This window comes from Folsomia candida, unplaced genomic scaffold (genome assembly GCF_002217175.1).
Source record: "Folsomia candida strain VU population unplaced genomic scaffold, ASM221717v1 Fcan01_Sc003, whole genome shotgun sequence".
In the NCBI taxonomy this organism is placed as follows: domain Eukaryota; kingdom Metazoa; phylum Arthropoda; class Collembola; order Entomobryomorpha; family Isotomidae; genus Folsomia; species Folsomia candida.
The window spans coordinates 4,103,168-4,126,775 of NW_019091195.1; the positions used below are offsets into that span (position 1 = coordinate 4,103,168).

Here is a 23,608-nt window from a genome sequence, read left to right on the forward strand (position 1 = left end):
CTACATTGCAACACCATAAAAAATAAAGGTTAATTTGGAATAAAGTTTGTGTATCTGCAGAAACCTCCCTTTAACATGACTCTACTAGAGTAATGAACTGATGAGACGGCATGGATGCGACAGAAAGTCGCGTGTGTGCAATATCGGTATCAGTTCCGTTCTAATATCCCTTGTTTAATGACTCTTGAGCATACATCCTCCCTCCTTCTGCTAATGAGGATATAAATTGCAGGTAATTATGGGTACCTTCCATTCCACTCTGTTTACTTGAGAGATAAATAAATACTTGACATGCAGTACAATGCACATCACCACATAATATAACACAACTATTGCATTACAAATTTACTATCTATGCTACGGTTTAATAAATGAGTCACCAAAAAGTCCAACAAACCCGGACGATTAGGAACAAAACAATAATTTCGAAGTCATGCGAAGGAGGAAGGAAAAAGATGAGAATGACAAAACAAAAGATAATCTGAAACATTCCTGGTGACACTATTACATATTATGTCATTACAACAATAAATAATACATGCTCCAAATCCAGGATACCATACATGAGGTACTGCACTACTACTACGGAGCAACTTCAGGTTTACATCGGATGCTCAAACGCTTAGACTTTTTCTCCCGGTTTCGTCACAAGCTAACTAACTTGGTTTTGATATAAAGGTGAAACTCATGAATTGAGAGCCCACAGTCGGTGGCTGGCTTGCTCCTCTTGCTCATCGCCCAAGTGAGAAAGTGAGCATCTTTCTCCACCACGCAGCATTTTCTTCAGATTTTGGGACCCTGTGGCGATTTAAACAACTTTTCGTACTTCTCACATTTTACAACTTTGTAAAATCAAGCACTGACGCCTACTCCTGCTGGGTTTCACTACCGAGTGGTGTTTAAATTATTTTCAGGAAGTGTACATTTCTATTTACGCACACGATAGCGGGCGTATCATCCCCCTTCGATTCCGGTGATTTCCTATTCTTCCATTGAGACTCAAAATTTAGAGATATGATCAACTTAAACTGGAAGAATTTAATTTCCGGTGGTAAATATAAAATACATAAAAGAGAAGGGTGAATTTTAAGCCAAACCAACCAACCTGACTATTATGCAGAAAGAGGGGGTGAGATGAGAAAGTTGGTGAACGAATAACACGCAGTGTATCGGAGATGTGGTGACTAGTGAGAATACTGGAAAAGTGCGTACATGCAAGTATTATGTAATGCATGACTAACGTGTCTTATCATCCCAGCCATCCAATTGAATTTTCCCTGCGGAAGAAAACTTTCTGTATAAAAAGATTCAAATTTGACATTGACACTCCCTCATCAACCAGCAGTACATAATTTTGTACCGAAATCATTCCCAAAAAAGTTTGACTTCCCCCATGACGAGGAAGAGACAGAGTTCATACATACAAATGATCAAAAGGTACGTAAAAAAGTTCTGAATGTACTAATTACATATACACCGGAAAGCAAATACGTAGATAGTGAAAGCCAAAGTAAAATATGCTGCTGGTTCATGATGTCGTGGGCGAGTTTATAGCCCATGGCGCAAACTTGTTTTCACTAAACAACAGGAAAAGTATTTCATTACATTTCTGAAAAGAACAAGCTCATTTTCAGTAATAGAAATGCGGGTATTAATAAACTCTAATTGAAATATATCCCAGTTTGACAAGAATGAATAGGAGGGATGGCTAATGGGGAAAAGTGGCTTCGAGCTGTTTGAACATCCCAGCATGTTGTTTCCGTATACTAAATATGTTCTGACGACTATTCCTTCCCATATCTACACCACAGCGTAGTCTACAATTTTCACTTTTACTTTTCTATAAAAAACTTGGACGTGCATGTTTCTTTTGCCTCTGTAAAATGCAATGGTAAGGTATATATGCGGCCATGCACGGATCTCTGGTGTGAACATTTTTCCCTCTCGAAGCTTTCACCAACGAAGGATAGATAGATACGTACGTAGCTAACGTAATAATAGCTGGATAGCGAAAGTCTGAAAAATTCAATGAGTCCCCAGAGGATTTTGTTTAACGAATATAAATTATCCCACAACAGCCACTACGCTGCAGTAAATGATAACGTGTGGAGAGAGCTAAAAAAATTCATGGCTACCAATTTTGCCATAAAGTCCGAGCGCATAAAACGCAGCAGGTACTCGCATTTTAAAAGCATACATTTTTAGCTTTACATAAATGCTCGGAGCTAAACATATTCCGCAGAACTGTTTCTGCCAGCGAGTCATGTCAGTCAGGTAAGTAATGATTGAGCTGGAGGAAGTGGTTCTGAAGTTATTTATGCTTTGAAACCAGTGTGCATTTATGTACATGTATCTATGTGTGTATATAAATGAAGTGAGATTAATCAGCAAAATTTGCTGAGGGTATAGAAAAAGGGAAAGGGGCATCATTTGAGTCTTTGCTCTAGCTTAGTCTGGTAGTGTTAGATAGAAATTCTCTTGGTGTGAACAGGAGAAAAAGTGGAGAAAGGAATCCCAGTGAAAGTCACTAACCGTAGTACTTTATATTTGAATAACCGCTTAAAGGAAATGAAATCTCGACTTTGCTAAATCGAGCATTTCTTCAGGAATTCAAGGAAAGCATAATATTTGCATAATTTGGAATTACTTGCCGTTCAATGTCGGCTTTATTTTCACTGTGAAATAATAGGATTTGAAACTAATATATAATTCTCTTCGTCTTGGGTTTCCTGACTTTTGCAAAACTCGTATCCTTACCTTCCCTACATCTGCACATTTTTATAGAGCTTTTGTAAATATGAACTGACGATGTACCCAATTTCTTCAGCTGACTCGCTTGAAAATGTATTTTAATGTCGTGACTGGACGAGGATAATGTCATAATGTTGAGCAATTTATTGGTGATAACTAGTTTTGTCATTTTTTGTGGCTAGTCAGCAATTGTAATGAAAAATATTAAGAAGACAACACTTGAATTGTCCTTCATATCAAGCCGTCTCAAGCACTCTGTATTGATAGCAAGTCGGCAAAGCACAAGTGAAATGGTTTTAAGAGAAATCTCAGCGAAATTGATGTGGCTCTTATTTTGTTTATTTTGTACTATCTGCTGTATTATAGCTTATATCACACTGACAATAGAAAAGAGCAGCAAAGTCTACTTTACATTCTCGTCTTATTTTTTGTCGCTGCATAAATGATGGTGTGTGTATTATGCCATCATCGTCGTCTTATCATAAATGGGGTTGAAAGTCTTGAAAGAGGAAAGTGGTCGCATTTTTTATTGGAGACAAAGACCATGCCTGGTGGTGGGTGGTTGGTGAGAAAAGAGTGTGAATGAGAGGGAATGGTGTGTAAATATTGAATTTTATTATATCGAAACGCAAAGTGAAATGGGAGCAGGAGATCGACGAGTTTTATCCAAACACGTCCTCATATCTCGCCAAGAAATTGCCGCAAGGGCGACACCACTCAATTTTCTTGGCTCAATTTGACTCCTCCACTCCACGCACTCATCCTCCTCATCCGATATGCTCTTTGCGACTCGTCCTCACTTCGCCAGTTTAGAAAGGTCACACAAACATCACATTTTAGCGAGCAAATTGATTTCGTATCTTCTTACCAGTAAGGCATACAAACTAGTCGAGTTCGGTGATTTCGGATTGCTCGGCATGAAATTGTCTTCCCACATACATGAAACACATAATGAATATCAATTTCCGAGGTATAGAAATGTCTTTTTGATGTAAAATTCTCTATGAATATTTTCGGCACTATAAGTATGTATATCATTTCATCCATTGAGAAATAAATTCGACAAAGGGATGAATCAAATTGACAACAAAGTCCTGATAATTCAGAGTCAAGAAGGAAAACAACCTCAATTTCATTAACACCTTTATCTCGGATATTACAGGTACATTGTGTACTCAGACATTCTTATTGGATTCTTTTATTCAATACACATCACAGCCACTTATAACCGCTGTACATATGTATCACATACATAAGTACACAAGTAGGAAATACTTAACAAATAATATTTCGTTACGTGGTCATGTTATCTTGCATTTGAAACATCTCCATCCATCTTCGTCACAACAATTTCAAAGTCAGAAGAAAATCAAGTAAAAACAACAATGCAATTCCTTAGGGAATGTGAGACTCAAATAGATAAATATGTATGTACATATGTATATGGGCAGGGCAAGAATGAGTCAACATTCATTGAATGCATGTAAATATTGCATACATCGATATATAGGTCTCGGGTCTTTTCCTGTCGACTCTGGATATAGCTTAAAATTACAATACAGGAATAATATTTTTTCTATTCGGGGTATATATTTGTGACTAAACTTCTACAACCTTGTATTCACTGTACATTCATATGCACCAGACCAGACGAGGACAAAACAAAGCAAAAGATTGATGTCTGTTAATGATTGATTAGATCGAATATCCATCTGGATTTATGTGTATAACCGCCTCGTTCAGAATCCAACTCATGTCCTGGTTCTCAAAGCCATCGGAAGAAACTCACGACACCCAAATTTCGGGTTTGCTCCAAGTTGTCAGTGACTTGATTGATGCCAATACCAATTGTGAAAAACAATCATGGACTATAATGCAGGCTTCTGTCTATTCCAATTCAACCCAATGTCAAAGAAATTACGGCTAGAATAACCAGCGCATTTTGAAACAACTGAACATGATTCACTCTTTGGGTAAGTTATTAATGATACCTACAGGAATTGACCGGAAAATGCTTTTATAAATATTAAATGAAACACCCACGATTTCAAAGATACACACATTTATGTACGCATGTACGGATACAAGCGAATAGTACGACTAACAGGAGATAGGTTTTTCTGGACCCAAAGGAGAAATTAGCCTGATCGTTGTTCACTCAAGGTTTGCCGAGGTTACATCACAGGGACTCAATTAAAGTGCTCGGCGTAGCTAAATTCCATCCATTTTGTTAGCTTATCCTTCTACCTGCCCCCATTTCGAGGAATAGTGGATTGGATACTCTAAATACGTATGTACTCTGGTCGAATTCAGAATTTACGTATGTAACAGTATTGTGAAAGCTCGGGTTGTTTGTGGCAGCTTGCACGTTGACAAGTGATGTATTTCCACTTGCATTATAGACACATTTCCACCTTCGCCAAAAAGGGAAGTTTTTGTGTTTGTCTATTCTCCGAACTGAACTTGTGGTTTTAAGAGGAGACAGTTCAGAGTGAAATGTCAATTGGACTGAAATGTTTTTAAATGTCACACCTGGTCATTAGATTGATGGATGACTGTCCTTGCTTCGTCATTACATTAGTCCAAATAGCGACTAGTGTACATACAGATATTCCTGTTCCTATTTTGCAATGTGCTGCAAAATTCATTTCGTTTCGCTCTGAATCTAAACGGAGGTAAATAAAACGTTCGAAACTGCTATTGGATTAAATTCGAAAGGAATTGGAAGTTATGTGACATTGGGAACACCCCATGAAAAAAGTACCACCAAAAACGAATGTCCTGCTCGCCTTTACTCGGACATACAGTACATTACAGTTCCCAATTCACCGTGTGAATAATTCAGACAGCTTTCAGGTTCAAATTGAAGTTGGTCATGGACACATTCTTGTTTTTTAATTGCATTTAATATTTGAGGTTGTAATTGCCTATGGATTGCAAGTTCTAGTTTCTGTAGAATATCCGTAGAGCAACCAATGTTACTTTTTCGTCATTAGTTCTTGTAATTGATTTTGTATAGACATTTATACATACGCACATATGCAAATGTCTCTACTTGCGTAGATACTCAGCACTGCAAGGATTAACAAAAGCATAGCACGCACACATGAATCCTGATCTTGCAGTCAGTAATACAAATTAGGTAGGTTTGTATTAATTGCTGTTTGTATTGAATTAATGTGACCATGCGGCCTTAACCATTATGCACATAATTAAATTATTTTGGGTGGATAAGTAATGTATTCACGTTAGTTAACTTAATTGGTAATTTAGTATCATATTTTTAGGTTAAATATCGAGAGTTGTTGCACTTGTATTATTTCGTAATTTTCAAAAAATTTTCTTAGATTGTGAAATAAAAATCCCAACAACTAAAGAAATGTTTCCACCTACTCTCAGCATTATTCACCACCATAAATATCTCGTCATCTATTTCAATTTATGTCTCATGTTATCATTTTACACGTGTCAGTGTCATCTTGATCGCTACCCATACGTTAGCTGTGAAGTAAAAGCTAGATCACTGAATCCCTTCTCCTTGCACGTGAATCCAACCACAAATATCATTTCGTACATATCTATTCAATGCAACCACTGCCGACGCAGTGTCAACACCGCAATCTAAATTGAAATTGATAAGACGATGGCGTTTGGTCGTCTCACCCGTTGGTGTTCTGCTCTGAGACGAGAATGAGATTGGTGCAAGTGCGATTGAGAGCAGAATAACAATGCCTGCGCGAGTCAACAGACAACGGACGAGGAGATAATCTCTTAAGTAAACCAAGTCGGCTTCAAATCCTTTAATTTTTCAAGGGGAATTTCCTGAATCAACAGAATCGCCAACCATGATGAGCTCGCCTCGTTTTCCTTCCTTCCTTGTATTGGTTATTTAATATTGGTTATTTTATGACGGGTTATGGATGGATAATATTGAAATTAATTAAACGCTATGTACGTGATCAAGCACTATGTGCTGCACCCCTTCAAATGTTATGAGATTTTTTCAGATGATTCATATGTAGGTATAAAAATATTTTCAGGAAAAGTAAATTCAAAACTGTAAATTTTAATGCATCCGACTTATGTAGCATTATGCAAAGGAAACGAAAAAGGGTTCAGAGAGACGCATACATAAGACGGCAAAGTAACAAGAGCCAGGCAGCTTTAGAAACTAATAATGGAAACTTTCTGGCATTAAGGGGTTGAGCTCGCAGGCAGCATTACTTATTGAGTTGACTTGTTCTGTCCGAAACGTTAACGAAAGCAAGCAAGCTCAGCTCAGGTTGGTTAATCCTCATGTTTATCCTTTAACAAAACAAGGGAGAGAAACTCAATTTGTAACATTGGCTTATCCTTCTTAGCTCTCGTATCTGTTTTCAGTGACGGATGTTTAAATGTTTGATATTGGATCAAATTTCGTTATCTTTGGACTTGTAAAGTTTTTGTAAGTCACACAAATATGTAGAATCACACCTTCCGTCTCCTTGTTAGTTGATTCTTTCCAGTGTCGATTCCAAAAGGCGTTGGGGCAAGATTTATGTATCCGGATTAAATGACTTGGGAATTTACTACACTGAATACATTCAGTTAGGAAGATGCTCCAATTTTGTGCAGGGAAATACAAGCCCCGAGACTTTTACGAGCAGAAAATAACGCTTTCCATACATAATATACTCCCGTCATGAATATGATACTGTGGTGTTGCTGATAATTGTCCAACTTTTTAGAGTGTATCATATATCAAAGGTAAAAAACCTTTTCTAGAAGCATAATTTGGACTGAGTTGTCCAGTAATAATGAGGTACATATCCACCATACATATACATATAAATATATCTATAGAATATATGTACACATAAATACACATAAATTATGTTTGGTGACGAAGACGAAGGACACATGAATTACGAATTCCTTGCAATCTTAAATCTATTTCAGTTGAATATTTGCATATCATCTTATTTCTTACATACATATATACAAAGATTTTCCACTTTCCCCAACTACTTATGAGTCCCATCGAAAACCTTGTATCAATGGAAGCTTCAGAACAGAACACTTTATGATGAATAGCAAAACTTTGGAAATTCAAATATTCATCTTTTGACACTTCACACACAGAGGAGATGCTCTAGATCAAATTCTAAAGTACGCCTATTGTGGTTCCTTCCCTCTGAATTTCTCCTGAAGGTAAATAAATCTGATCCTGAGAATCAAAACACATTTGAATAAATATGCCTAAACTTTCGATCGGTCTCAGTAGACTAAACAAAATGGATGTATGTTACCGTAACCCTTTGAAATCCCTTTCATTCATGAACATATGTCATACACGCTCTAAAAATATAAACTCGGAATTGTAGAATGGTCAGAAACTCTACACATTTATTTTATGGTGTGGAATCAGTCAGACGTTTGATAAACGTCAAAGTCGCTGCAGCTTGTCTGATCCTTGTATTGTGACCAAGTTTGAATGAACTTTGGTTTAAGTGCTCAGGATGAGTAGGGCGGATCCCTGGTGGTGGTTGATGGCTAATGGAGAAAGGTTGTGGGAGATGACGTATAATGCCATTGTGCACGTATTCGCGTTTTCTAACCATTGTGCTTTCCCACTTCATCCGCCGTGGTCGGTTGGGTTACCATTAATTGGATTGGAGTGCAGTGAAAGTAGCTTCTTCTCAGTGGGAAAGCTTTAAACGGAAACTTTTCGCTTTGTCATGCCTCACAAACGATGGACAATGGAGCCATTAAATCGTGCTTAATAATACACGCCTTCCACTAATTTTGCATTTTAGTCTAATCTCCTCAGTTTATATAATTTCATCAACAATTTTAGAGAGATTACAAGTTACCTTAATTCGACTTTACATGGAAAAAGGGATTTAAGTTGCACTTTCACCAAGTGAAAATACCCAACCGTGCATGCACTTTCGCACCACGAGGGCTCTGAAAATATTGACAGTTCCAACCACACCGCGACCAATTTATTGAATATAAACGACCATCTTTAATACAGCATGAGCAACAAAAGCACGGGTTGCTGCTGGTGATTGGTAGTACACACACCGCCAGTTGTTGGTGGTCGAGTAGAAGAGCAGCCAATTTTAACTTGGTGTCAGCCAACGCTTTCTCTGTCAGGCGACTTTCTCCACGGGCCGTGTTACTGGTTTTCACCACGACCGCTGTTATCCTCCGTACATAGGTTACCTACGATAGGTTGGGTAGCAGCAGAGGCAGGAATCTAGTATCTAGAATCGAAAATCTTTTGATATTCGAATTGAACTTGCATGGCTTCCCATTTCCTACCAAATTGATTCATAAACCACAACAAAGAAAGTGCTATTGTGATATGCAGCCCGCAACCGTTGTTGGTTTCGAAAGCCGTCCAATATCATCCGGCTTCTCTCCATTACTTTCCATGACCAATATTATACGCTACCTTTTGCTGGTCTATTTCTGCTTTGAAGTAACAATGAAATTTAGTTGTTTGCATCTGCGTTTGTGAAAGTATGGTGTGGTGTGTGGCCGTATATGTAAAATGGATAATGTCTGCAGTAAAAGTTTCCGTGTTCATCTTCATATAAGCAAAGGTTAAATTGATATAGACCTTTAAAGCTAAACCACAGGTCTCATTTTTGTGGTTTTCAAGCTATTTTAAAATAATCCAGGTGAAATGCATGCGGTTTTTGTTGCCCTAAATTCCACATTCTCATAAAATTTATGCTATTTAATATTTAAACAGAATACTTATGTAAATACGTATGTATGCAGGTGTTGTGAATTGAAACTTGTATATTTATAGATAACGAATATATACCAAAACAGCGTCATGCACTGTAAAAGGTGTTCACCTCGAACAAAACTAAGAAAGTTTTACATATCCAGCCAGAGATAATACTAATCTACGTAATCGCTCGGTTTGTTTTTAAGTGGGGGGTTGGTTAGTAATTGGCAAACTACTTGACATGAACTTGGCTACTATTCAAGGTGTTCCTTTTAAATTCGTTAAATGGTCCTGAGCATTATTCCGCTTTTCTTTCTTTGTAAGTAAGTATCCATCTTTATTGTACGGAAAAATAGTCGCATTCAGTTGTGTTTTTTGTTACTTTCTCCTTTTGTTTGCATGGCTGGAGGTAGTAACAGCAATTTACAACATGGTGGCTGAAGTAAAAGAGATAGCAAATCCCATTTGGATTCTCGGTGCGTTTCAATGCTCACAAATTCCATTAAAAATTCATGCATTTCTGCTTCAGGCCCGTTGTGGTGGTCGGACGGAGGTAGTAACTCCGACGCTACTGCCCACCATTTCTGCTTCTCATCCTCTCGTCTCGCCGCTCGCAAGACGTTTCGAAATCCAGGTTGATGGCAGCTTCCTTCAAAATGTGGGGCTCTTGTATCAGTGAAGAGGATTGGGATTACGAACACAGCCAAGTGAAACAATTTCATGACAAAATTTGCAGCGTTCTGCACTTTGTGTAGCCAAGTGCCGCTCACGCTTTACTCCGCTGGCTATTAGATACGTGAGTTCAGCTTTGTGTGTGGGTGGTGAGCTGGTGGTGTTTCGCTCATAGGCGAGAGGCGGTTGGCGGATGGATGGACCGGGATCGAGTGTACATTGTTGTTAACACAATTCTGAACTCTGGTGGAAATTATTGATAAGCACTGGAACGCTTGTGAATGAGAGAAATGTGAGATAGTACTTTTGCTCAAAGTACTAAATTTTTACCGGGACCTGGATTTGGTTAATTTAAACGCTGCATGGAGAAACTTTGAATTTAATTTACTTTTATATTTATTACGACGGTCGATGAGTTGAGTATATACAAATCAAGGCTGGCGGACTGATGGAGGTGTCTATTGTAGATTTCGTCACATGACTGCTAGGGAACCGTCCGAAGCCGTGAATTTCCGACCCGTACCGGGCCCAAAACACTGAAACCTGAGAATTTAATGTTTTTCTCGCTTGCATAATGTGTGTCGAGGTCTGTCACCATAAAATATAGTTGGTTACCGTTCGGATTTCTATAAATTTTGACGGGAAAAATCAAAAACAAAAATTATTAAAATTTTTCCCGTCAAAATTTATAGAAACCAACTATATTTTATGGTGACAGACCTCGACACACATTATGCAAGCGAGAAAAACATTAAATTCTCAGGTTTCAGTTTTTTGGGCCCGGTACGGGTCCGAAATTCACGGCTTCGGACGGTTCCCTAGCAGTCATGTGACGAAATCTACAATAGACACCTCCATCAGTCCGCCTGCCTTGATACAAATATGTATACAAGTATACAGTTTGTCTGAAATTAGGACTCCGAAATATGCACAATTTTATTAAAATTACGATAATCATATGTTTGTAAAAATTTCAGATCGCTAGTCTGCCGAGGCTGAAAAACGTTGACATGGACCAATGTACAAAAATAAAGTGCACACTTCGCGTAAAGATGAAGTTTCCTATTCAAATTTTCCTAATAAGTTTGATTTTCTATTCAAACGTTGAAAGTCTTGATCTTTGTGAGTAATATTTGTGTAATTTATCGATATATTATATCAGTTTGTATATTTGTCATCAATTTTTTCGCATTTTTAATAGCACAATGTACAATGCCTTTGGGGATGGAAAGTTATGACATTGCAGACTCGGACATTACCGCCTCTAGCTCTTATGAAAATGGAAATGTTGGACCATTTCTTGGCAGGTGAGTTCTGTTCATACTAAACTATAACACACTGTTTTCATTGGCGTATTATGTTAATTAACCATTACAGAGTTCGAACGGAAAATCAAGGAGGGGCTTGGTGTCCGAAGAATCAAATTACTTCCGAAGGCGAAGAATGGCTGCAAGTAAGATAATATCTATGTTATTGTCTTATTATGATTAAAAGAACCGCATTGTCGCCGTCTTTCCAACTAATAATGGCTCATTTTCAGATTGATCTGCACACAACGCGCGTGATAACTGAGACGGAGACACAGGGAAGGTTTGGTAATGGTCAGGGTCTGGAATTTGCAGAGACTTACATGCTGTCATACTGGAGACCGCAGTTAAATAAATTCGTTCGTTATCGAGATCACACGGGAAACGAGGTACGTTGGTAGTTGGTTGGCACTCACTTTGTTTCTGAGCTGATTTGATGTTACATAGCTAGTAACTATATATAACCGTCAGTCGTTTGTGGTAATGAAGTTGCCAAAATAAATCATTTTTATTCCATCCGCTTCGCAAGCCATCTTAATCAACCTCTTCTCTCCTTCTTGTTCTTCCTCTTCCTGCGCCGTTTTTCGCCCGTCCGTCCGTCGGTTTCCATTTTCTCCACAAATTCAATTCAACAGAAATGAGAAATTCATGAGAATTTGAGAAAACCGTTGTGATACCTTAGCTTATGTATTTTGAAAGCCCATAACTCAATTCCCCAATTTTCCTCATTACAGATTCTCAAAGGGAATATCAATACTTACCTGGCCGCAAAAACGGAGCTAAATCCACCCATAATAGCTTCTAAAATTCGAATCATTCCATACTCGTACCACAGACGGACGGTATGTATGCGGGTCGAGATTTACGGCTGTCCATATCGAGGTAAGGCATGAATTTCGCCGTCTTGTTCTCTCTCCTCTTTCGAACTAGCAACACCGTATGGATTTTCTAATCAACCGTGGCTTCACTCCAGATCCACTGATCTCAATTGTTTTCTTCCCTCTTCTTCAATCCTAGCCCATAACTTTGCAAACTGACATAAACTTCCATGGGGCTAGAATGGCCGATGTGGAGGTGGTTCTATGCATTTCTCATTTTCTTCGCTTTCACTGTTTCACCTGAAGTGAGGTTGTTTGTGGTGTAGTTGAAATTCCACCAACAAACTAGGTTCAAGAAATGAATCCGGTAATGGGCGGGTGCACAAACTGCTCGTATGAATTGTATAATGCAGAACGAGAATTCGACATGAGCCCCCTCGCACTTTATTACATTAGTCCGGGTCCATTTACTCCCATTTCTTGGCGATACCACTGACATAGAAATTAGGAGTTGGTTTCGGTTTACTGCCCTCACAGACACACTGTTTTTTATGGTGCCGTCGAACCGAACATCATGCATTTACAATAAGCCCACTCTTATTACATGTACCTGTTCGTAGTGTGGTATATACATGCATAAGCGGTTTAGGATATGGTTTTAGGTTGCGGTTGTCAACCTACTGCTCGGTTTTGCAATTCTTTGTACTTGTACGAAATGTATTTTGCATGAGAAGGATGACGAAAGGTAAAGTAGAATACTTTCGGCTTTCTCCTGTAGTTGTTGGGTTTGGATATGTAGGAAAACCTTTATGAATAGTGCACAAGTTCTTTAAATTACCTGTGCAGACTCAAGTGTCGTTCTTTATGGGAGATTTGGGAGAAAGTCTGATATGTAGTTTTACCCATCTCCCAAGAGCTGACACAGATTGGCCGCGGTGGGTTCTGCCTTATTCAGTTTCTCATCTTGGAGAAGGAGGTTGAAGAAAGCAACTATGTATCCACTCCTCGTTCTCATTACGGACTTATTGTTATCTGTCTCAAATTAAGACAAAGTACTCCTGCGGAATTTCTCTCCGAGTGCCCAAAGAGGCCAATAAGGTGTTCAGCTTTAGTATTATGTGTGTATAAGACAACATTATGTAACGACAGATTCAGGTCATCGTTAATCACCAATGGGTACACCTTAAACATCTGCACTTTATACATACATAATACTGTTCCCATTTACCACATTATCCTATCTGATCTAAGATATTTCCCCTACAGTCTTGCCTTATCTCACCCTTACCCTTCTTAGTAGACGGATGTTTAAGAAAGCCCTGTTGACCAGAACAATTTTCAGGTGAAGTGAAAGTTGGCTTGATGAAATCTATTAAAATTTCAGGAAAGAATTCCAAACTTTTCTAATTTCGCAGCCTTACTGCCCACGACGACGGCCAGTTGAGCACTTTACTGCTGTGTAGCAATGGTTAGGAAATTGGTTGTAATTGTACTATTTGTGTACTTTATATGTGGCAGGGAAGAGTAAGGTACGAAACAAATGGTATAGTTATTTTCTCACAAGAATTGGTTAATGTGTCATGATATTCGGTTCAGTTGGGTTAACACGCAAGTAGTTTTCATGAGGTTTTCGTGGTGTAATAAGGAGAATTATTTTTCCTTGGTGAAAGGGCCGGCGAGCTGACAGGAGAAGACGGCAGCAAACGACTTGACAGCAATGACAATATGAAACCAGTTTATTTATGAGACTTGGAAATGAACACAAAAGTTTCCTGGATGAGAATAAAAATAAATTCTGAGAAGGCGAAGCAGGTTGACCTCACCTCTTTTGGGTGAAATCACTGCATCCACTTTCGTATACCTGCACCGTGTGTACTTTTGGATACATTCTCACGTTTCTTTATGCGAGTGTATGCATGTAAATTTGGCCATGTTGATTTTGGCATTTGGAAAACCCTTGGAAAACATTACTACTTCATATGCAAAATTTGGAGCTTCATCTTCTCCCAACTGTCTGTCTTACCAGCAATTTAGTCGGTCACCTGTTAATTATGCAGACAGCTGAATCTACCATGTCTAGAATTTGTTCAGCTCCAAGTTATTTCGGAGGTAAGGTACATATGACGAACGAGATTAGAAAATTAAATAATTATAACTCGGGGGAATCAACCAGCAGTCAAAATGCACTATCTTGAGGTAGTACATAGCAGCACTACAGTATTTTAAGCGTAAAGATGCTACCGTGTAGGAAGAGAGATAGGAAAGAAATTGGTGCTGAAATGTGAACCATAAAATATTTCACGACCAAAATAAAAAAATTCTTCATGGTCATGGTTTTATTTTATGTTCACCCCCCGGGTCTGATATCACCTATAATAGCGCACAGTCAAGGATCGGGCTTTCTCAAATGGAAAACAATAAATTAGAAAGCACGATGATGCACTTATAGATATCCGTTTATTCGTTATATATAAATCATTTCTCAACTCAACATACACAGTTCTCTATTATAAAAATAATATTACAAATATTTTTCGTATTGTTTTTTGGGACGTTGTGGTCCTTGTTGTAAGCATGATAATAATACAGCCTCAAATTTTATGGTTGGTAATAAGAAGTATGAGGTGCGAATTACTGAATGCTTGACATTTCTAACTATCTGGAGAATATGGTTTAAATCTCCAATTTATTAGGCGACCAAAATTGGTCGCAAAATTGTCTGCCATTCCATCAGTCACCGCGGTACTTTTTCCATAATGATATTATTAAGATGATCATAACTTGTGTGGTAGGTGGCCTGCAAAGCTATGCCATGTCTCAAGGAAGCAAGTTGGGCGAAAACTGGGAACTTTATGACTTCAGTTACGATGGACAATGGGAGGGACAGTATTTACAATACGGACTCGGGCAGCTCGTGGACGGAAAAGGAGGCCCTGTAAGTAACTACTTTATTTATTTAAAAGAAACGAGATTTATGCAATCACTAATAATAGGTAGACTTCAAGGACGATTATTATGCTGAAAATGGTATAACTTTATCATCATCATTTCTCAACCACTAATGTGACAATAAGTAGTTGATGCTTCTGTAATCCACAGGGAAAGGCTGGGTAGGGTGGAGGAATGAATCTAGAAATGCCACAAATCCCTTAGAAATTCTCTTTAATTTCGATGCCGTTCGAGAGTTCAACAGCGTACACATTCACACTTCAAACCAGTTTACTAAAGGCGTCCAGGTGCGCAATTCACTTCTACTCGCCTGTTTTTTTTACTTGTTCTGCAAATGGAGAAAGCCTGAGAGTGGCTGAGTCACTATTTTTTATATCTTTCGTCTTCACCAAAGCGGAAACAAAAGGTTGCACTAACTATTTTTATCTCGCTAAAAGGTGTTTTCTGAAGCGAGGATATTCTTCAGCATTGGGGGCAAATTATTCCCTGGAGCCGCCATCGCTTTTGTCCCAAGTGAGGACTGCATTTTCGAGGACCCTAAAAACATTACCATTAAACTGCATCATCGAATAGGGCAATATGTCAAAATTCAACTTTTCTGGGCCTCCAAATGGCTGCTCATTAGTGAGATTACTTTCGACTCCCGTAAGTCTTCGTACTAGTCCTTTTGGTATTACAAGATTATATTTCTCTAATGCTTTCATTCTTCATGGTGACTTTGTCTTTCAAAAAGATGAGTTAAAATGAAACGAGTTGCACTAGTGACGAATGCGAGGAGTGCTTTCTCTTTCTGAGATGAAATCCGAATAAATGCATTTCATCTCTTTTAATACCAACACATGTAGAGCCTGCCATGGGGAACTTTACGGACGAGGGGAGCTTGCCTGTTGGCAACAGCAGCAGCACGAAAGAGACTAAAGACACTCTCAACAACTCCCAAACTAATGTCTCCTCACGTATCGTAATTGATAATCCCGAGCTTCCCATCAACGTTGCAAGTAAGAAGATTATCATTTTATTTAACCATGTCGACATCATCATTTGGCTTCTCTCTTCTTCTTGGTTGCAAACGATTATGGCAGGCTTTTAATTTTTGTACTTTAAGTATGTACATGTTGTACTTAAAAAATGATGAGCTCCCCTTGCTTGTTTATTTTCAGATTCTGTTGTAGACCGTACCCCAACATTGGTGGAAGAGTTTTCATCATCTACAGTAGTGATAACTGCCGTGATCAGCTCCTGTATCGCCATTCTCCTTGTCCTCCTAATGATTTTGGCTGCTTTTCTTCTGAGAAATCGTCTCTTTGTCCAAGAAAAGATACCACCACCAAGCCAACCAAATTCCATGCACTATGGAGAAGTAGGCTTCAACAATGGAATCGGGTTCGCCGGCTGTCAAAGTGACTTTGGTTATGCTGCCCCACTTGTTCTGCTGGCATCACGAGGAGACACAAAATCCAAGTCTCCACAAACGATGGCTTCATCCCTTTCAAGAGATTATGAACCCTTTAAGGCCTTTTCCAGCTTTGTGGGATCAAATGCTAATAATACTGCTGCCAAGTCTAATGGGGGTTCCATTAGTTCATCAGGAAACTCTAAAACAGCAGAGTACTATAGCTGTGCTTTGCTACCAAACCCAGCCTTCATTAATAAGACAGGTAATCCAGAATTGTATGCAATTATGTCGCAATAAATCAAAGACAGATATATGTATGACCACTGTCAAAGTCGATAATGCATCGAAGTATACCATGCAGTACATATACATATATAAATACATACTTTTGTATGCTTAGTTGTTGGTAGAAATACAACGAATATTTTATAGGTGTTGTAGGGCACGCTACGTAACGACACATATCAAAGCATTAAGTTCTAGCCACTTATTCTTTTTTCTTCTTTTTGGCTTGCGGCAACCAAGAAGAAATTTATAACTTTTTATACGGTGGTGAAAGTAAGAGGGAGATTATCGCCAAAAAATTGCACCTCTTCCGTTCCCTAACCACCGATTTTCTCTTGTTCGCTTTGTATCTTACCCTCCTCGCTTTCCTTTCTGTTTATAAGCTACGTGAAAGTTATGCGCTTTTCCTTTCACTCACTATGTCGTATCACCACGGAAGTACAGGACTATTGACGCGTTTTCCACTACTACGCCACTATTTCTGATAAAGTGATACGAGTTTTTGGTGGGTGAAAGTGGAAAGTTATGAAACATGAGGTAAAGTAAAAAATGGCGAGTCTTTTAAAGAATTTCAATCCTCCTCAAACAACCAACTTAGAACATCCATTTTCCAAAGAAATAGCTGCAAGGACTCCAAGTGGAATTTCCCATCGTTGAATGGGATAAATCAGCCGAATTTTGGGTTTGTTGTGTGTAGCATTACTGAGAGCAGGATGTGTAAAGCATGTATAACGCACTGTACATTTTTTGACACGGAGAAAGTACGAGTTTTCTATTTCCAAACTGCGTCCGAGGCGACGACCTATTTGCTTCCAAATTCCTAAACGTAGAGCAACTTTGAAGAAAGTGTGGATGGAAGATGGAAATGTAATCAACCGAATTCTGCTACATATGTACTTAAAATACTACTGCCACAGTATGGACTCTGAGGAGAAGAATTCCAGTCTTTTACTACTACGGAGGGAGAGTGACGAATAGATAGCACTGGAATTTTTGAAATATCCTTGTTGTGAATGCAGTACAAAATCTTTAGTATTCACCTCATGCCTTCTGCGACTAATCTTAAAGAACAACAAATATTTCCATCTCGAGGTTAAAAATGCATCGTTGTCAGTTTCTTTTCCTTTGGGGCGGCAAGAGTTGTACAAGCACGCACTATGTAAATAGCACAGCAAAATGTCACACGTCGTCGTGATACTAATGTGCTACACACAGGAAAATATATATTAAGGTTGGTTGGAAATGGTCTGCGAGCATTGCTGACGTCAGAAAGTTCAATCACACTTTCTTCTGGATTTACATAAATGACTTTCACTCCTTAGTTCTAATCGGACTAGGCTTGTCCTTTTTGCACAACTGCGAGTCCAGAAGGTTGACTTGGTAAATAATCAGTATTTCAGTATAAGTACCATGTTTTCTCATACTGAATAGTGAATATCATCGAGGACACCAATCATAACGTTGGTCTCACGATAGTCGTCTCATATTTCACGTTCTTCTTCGAGTGTTAAAAGAAAGGTGACATTTACTTTTAATTGCTACAGATTTGAAGGCAAGTGACTACGAGTACGTTTCAAACGCGGGGGACTTTAATCTTGTTCCAACAAGTCACAAAAATCCCAGAAGGAACAGATCTCCAGATACATCCCTCTCCCCACCACCAATGTTCAAGACCAATATCAGAGGTCATCACAATATCTCACTACGACTGAGGGAACTCGGGCTGCCCGAAATCCCGAAAGAGAATTTAATTCTTTTGAAACAAGTTGGCCAAGGAATTTTTGGGACGGTAAATATTAACATTTATATTATGATTACTAATACTCGTACATGTGCAAGACTAACAAGTAAGTAGTGAAAGTTGGAATTGTACTTAAATTGCAGATATTTATCGGCGAACTTCATTGGTCAAATACTATGGATAGACACCTTGTGACAGTGAAACGCTTGTTACGAAATGCATCTGAAAAAGACAAGTGCATAATTTTTCCTATCTGCATATTTACATACATATGTCATAATTTACAAAATATTTAAATAATGTATTTCGATGTTTTTGTTCAAGGATGGATTTCCTTACAGAGGTTCGACTCTTATCCACTTTAAAAGATCCCAACGTCACGCAAGTAAAAATACAAATATTTCTTACAAGTTATAAATCCTAATTGTTGCATAATTGTTACCAAACTTAAACTATTCTTCTTTGTGAAGGTGATGGGCTTGTGTACAGAAGAGGAGCCCTTTTCTGTGGCGCTTGAGTTTTTGGAATTAGGGGACCTTTGTCAATTTCTCAGACAAAACGATACTCTACAATCTGCTTCAAAGAGAAAGCTAAGGTGAGGCCTCATTTTCAACATATTGCTATACTTTCCTAGTCCTATAGGGAAATTGAGAAAGAGAAATCTGTCTGAAATATACAAATTTCACTCCACCACCACTATTTTTCCTCCCTTTCATTAAAAACTTGTAATAAAATCAATATTTCAAATGACAACCAACAAGCGAGAAAGAGAGAGAAAGTTATTCAGAGAAATTGCTTGGCAGACCAAATCCAGCTGGGGCTTTCCAGTTGATTTCCTTCTCAATGGGACTCAATCCACTTAATTAGATAAGTTTTATAAGCGGCACAACTCCCATAAGAACTAGCCAGCATAATTTAAGATGTTGTATGAAACCCGGCAGCAGGGCTTTTATAAATTATAATGGCAAACAGAGTGAAAGGGGGAGGTGAGGAACGCATTTTCATTTAATTTTGAATCTTACGCAGTGATGGAGACCTTCTTCATTTGGGCAGCCAAATAGCAAGCGGAATGAAATTTCTCGAGAGCAAGAATATTGTACATCGCGATCTAGCTGCAAGGTGAGTGTATTTACAAATAACTACGTATGTAGGTAGCCTGCTTTTCCATCCTCTATCCTTGTCGAATGACATATTGTGAAGTGGCATTCCAAGTAGTCGTTGCTGTTCTGTTGTGCTCTGCAAGTGTTATGTTAGTTGCTGACATAAAACTGAGCAAGATGCTTCAAAGATGTTAATTAAAATTAATCTGTGTGGTGGTTACAGGAATTGCGTTGTCAGCCGGTGTCTGACGGTTAAGATTTCTCATTTTGTCTCAGACACCGGGCTTTACTCTCAAGATTACTACCAAATTGATGGCAAAATGGGTTTACCTTTACGCTGGATGGCGTGGGAAAGTATATTTCTGGTAAAACTATCTAATTTGTGCATCTTCAAGGGCCATTAAATAAATTATTTCCTAAAGAAGAATCGTTTGCTTTTCCAGGGAAAGTATTCTACCAAAAGTGACGTCTGGTCAATGTACACACATACATATAATCCTCCACTCGAATGTCTAAATTCACTTGCCCAACTAAACTAAGCTCTTTGAATTTGCAGGGGAGTACTTCTTTGGGAAATCCTCACATTTTGTCGACAATCTCCGTACCCTTCATTCACTGATCAAGAAGTAATTCATAATGCAAGACGCCTATCTCTCGATGATGATGCTGATCCCTTTCAAGTGTTAAACCATCCCTACAACTGTCCCCGAGATGTTTATGAGCTGATGTGTGATACCTGGAAAAGAAATGATGTGGAAAGGCCATCTTTTTGGGAAATCCATTGTTTTTTGATGAGAAAGAATATGAATTATTGTAACAAGACCTCGCATCCAAACTCGCGAACGAACGTTGGAACAACGAACAAACCTGATGCACGGACTTCGTACTATGTCTGAGTCCTACGACCCCTCAATAATACGTAATATTATATGCATACAGGATACCACATTTGCATTCATTCCTGATAATTTATGACACTTTGTAATACTTATTGACCCTTAACAATGACTCGATCGGTGTTATACCATCTTTATCGTATACATATATTTCGAAATTCTTATTGCACAAGCTTTATATATTTATTATTCACGAAACAATTTTTACCAATTTTGAAAATGCTATTTATAAATATGTATGGTTGAATTTATTGTACTTGAAGGTTATGAACTAGTATTATATCAAAAGCCAGTTTGTATGCATGTGTGCCATATTGTCTTCTGTATGTATATATATTTCTCCATTGTATGTATGTAAATCAAGGTGCTCGCTCCTTTGTGTAGGCTTCTTTCACGAAAACCTGAACAAGTGTCAAATGTCAGAAAGTCAATATGTGTACAAAAAGAAAAGAAAATACAACACAAAATTTCTCAAGATGAAGTCATCATTTTTCATTGTTGCAATAAGGGCATGGCATAAATACGAGTATGATACAACAGTCTGGCACAATGCATTTCAATAAATATACACTACTGATGTAAATGGAGGGCAGGATTGGAAAATGAAAAAAGTTGCCTCGCCTATGGAACTGGATTGTAGTTAGTTACGACCAATACGTATATTGGCTTCTTTCTTGTGGATGACTGATTGTTATAATAAATTGTGATGGATATGATTCAACTTTTGTTGGTCAGGATGATGCAGACGTAGCTGAAGGAGCAAGGAAAATATTTGATGGGTGCACCACCTGAGACCATAATTGAATAGCTCCCCATTTTCGACTTTTACCAGCAGCAGTGGCACCTTTATCTCCTGCAATTCCACTAAATATTATAAAGTCAACCCCTTGGGCATGGGCTGCACATACAGCTAAGACATTTCACATTCACTATTGATCGAATATTATAAATCGGATGAATGAAAACTCGGCGAACCAACGACGTACTTTTATTCTCGTGTGGCAAATTGGTTCAAATTTGACTTGCTCGACTGGGTTGGCGATTTCTATTCACTTTTCTTCTTTCACCAGAGAGAAGAGGGAGTCAGGAAATTAGACCTAAAAAGCTGACAGAAGTATGAATTGAGCAAGTTTTGTATGCATACATACATGAACGATGTTCACCATTACGAAGCAAGAAACCACACCACCAACCCCAAAAGTTTCCGAACTTTCCTTTTCCATCATCCATCCATATCGATAGCGATTCAATGAATCCCAGAATAGAAGAGTTGCCTGTGTTGGTGGTGCTGCTACTTCTCTGGTCCCCTCCCAACTTATAAAGACATTTGTATTTATCAAGGAGTTATCATTCTGTCAAGAATTTGAAAGGTAAAAATTGCTCCACCACCATTGCAACGTTATATGCCACACTGCTTGTGGAGGGTGAATAAACGATTCCACTTGAGTCCCGAGAAGTCATCTTGAGAGATTGAAGGCTTGGGTGGGTCCTTTTCTGAAAATGCATGCACTTTGCAGTACGATGACTGCTGCATGGATGAATAAGTCAGGGACAGAAAAATCATTCTTCCAATTAGACCCCAGCATCAGTAGTCGAGTGCCTTTTCGTCTCCTCTCTGAAAAGAAGTATGCAATATGAAGAACAAGTCCTTTAATTTGGGTGAAGACTTGACGAATATTCGTTACCTCGTTAGATCTTAGCACAAATCTGCCAGGGGTAATTTTATTACCCCAGAGATATAATCATGCCCATGATAAATATGTTCCGTAATAAAGACTACAATTAGAATTAATTTGAGTAAAATAATCAATAAAGTAAAAGTAACGCATTAAAAAAAGGTCCAATCTCATTTCCTTCCTTCCAGTGTTGCAGTGCAGCGACCAGAGAATTGCTTCATTCTGGCCGTGTTCGTCCACGTTCCTTCAGATCAAACACTTCATTTCCCCAAAAGAAATAATATCGAATCTTGAGCAAGAGGCCAGCAAACATCAAAGAAGATTGAGTCGAGTCTGGACTGAAATTGACACAGAAAATTTAATAAAGTAGCTTTTTTCGACCCTAAAGCCAATTGAGTCTCTCACTCTTCTATTCTCCTGCCTCCTCCTCGCAATGTATTGCAAAGATGTCTTGATGTCAATCAAGTCTCAGCTCAAGACTTCGCCTCGTCTTCTCCTTCGAGACAATGTATCGGCTGTAGGAAAATGAGACGAGTTTCTCAGCATAATATTTACTCTGGCATTGTCAATAAGTAGTACATACAGACATGAGGTTGCTTCTGGGTTGCCCACACTTAGAATATACTTTGAAACACGTAAGTAGAGATTTGATACAAGAGTTACTGTTTCTTGCTTGTTAAAAATGTTTCCATTTCACCGAAGGAGAGGAGATCTTCACGCTTGTGTGAATTGGTAATTTCTACTAAAAACGCTGCATTATATTTTCCTGTATGTGGGCATACAAAAAGAATAAAAAGATATTCCAGTAGGAGATGATGACAAGGACAAATCACAAAGTTGACTTGGCCCCTTTAAGTCTTTCATTATCTGACGTATGTTTTTAGATCAAATGACACACTACCCTTAACACGCCCTTCATCCTCGGCTACTCATGCGATTAAACGTGAATGCAGGGTCAACATTTCACTTGAAGATACTTTCGATATCAATCACCCAGATTTCTTCTGCATATGTACACGCATCATGTATGTACATACGACCACGAATATATAAATCAGTCGGTTTTGATTTGATAATCACGGGTGGGAGTTTGATGTCAGCTTGTATTCATTCAAGATCCAGCGTACAGATAGTGTTTGAGGTGGGTCGAGAGGCTTCACGAGAGTCACAGAACGAGAAACAGAATAACGGTATCGCGGATCGATTACATTGGACCGGTTGGTATTGACATTCGGTCATCTTTCTTGCCTTGCATTGTCATTTTACTCCCATTGTCCAGTCCAAACCGGAATT

At 38.5% G+C, this 23,608-nt stretch overlaps 1 protein-coding gene across 1 annotated transcript; it reads left to right on the plus strand.

The window, feature by feature from the left end:
- The first annotated feature begins 716 nt into the window (after positions 1-716).
- Positions 717-21,120, plus strand: LOC110846796 (discoidin domain-containing receptor tyrosine kinase B-like). Its single transcript, XM_022093637.2, has 20 exons — positions 717-1,437; positions 11,125-11,269; positions 11,349-11,454; positions 11,525-11,600; positions 11,688-11,843; positions 12,189-12,336; positions 15,065-15,207; positions 15,266-15,299; positions 15,372-15,508; positions 15,659-15,866; positions 16,067-16,219; positions 16,382-16,879; positions 18,447-18,691; positions 18,787-18,878; positions 18,968-19,028; positions 19,114-19,238; positions 19,670-19,762; positions 19,967-20,108; positions 20,187-20,221; positions 20,300-21,120. The coding sequence occupies exons 2-20, from the start codon at positions 11,158-11,160 to the stop codon at positions 20,637-20,639; spliced, it is 2,904 nt and encodes a 967-aa protein (XP_021949329.2). The 5' UTR covers positions 717-1,437; positions 11,125-11,157; the 3' UTR covers positions 20,640-21,120.
- Positions 21,121-23,608: the final 2,488 nt, after the last annotated feature.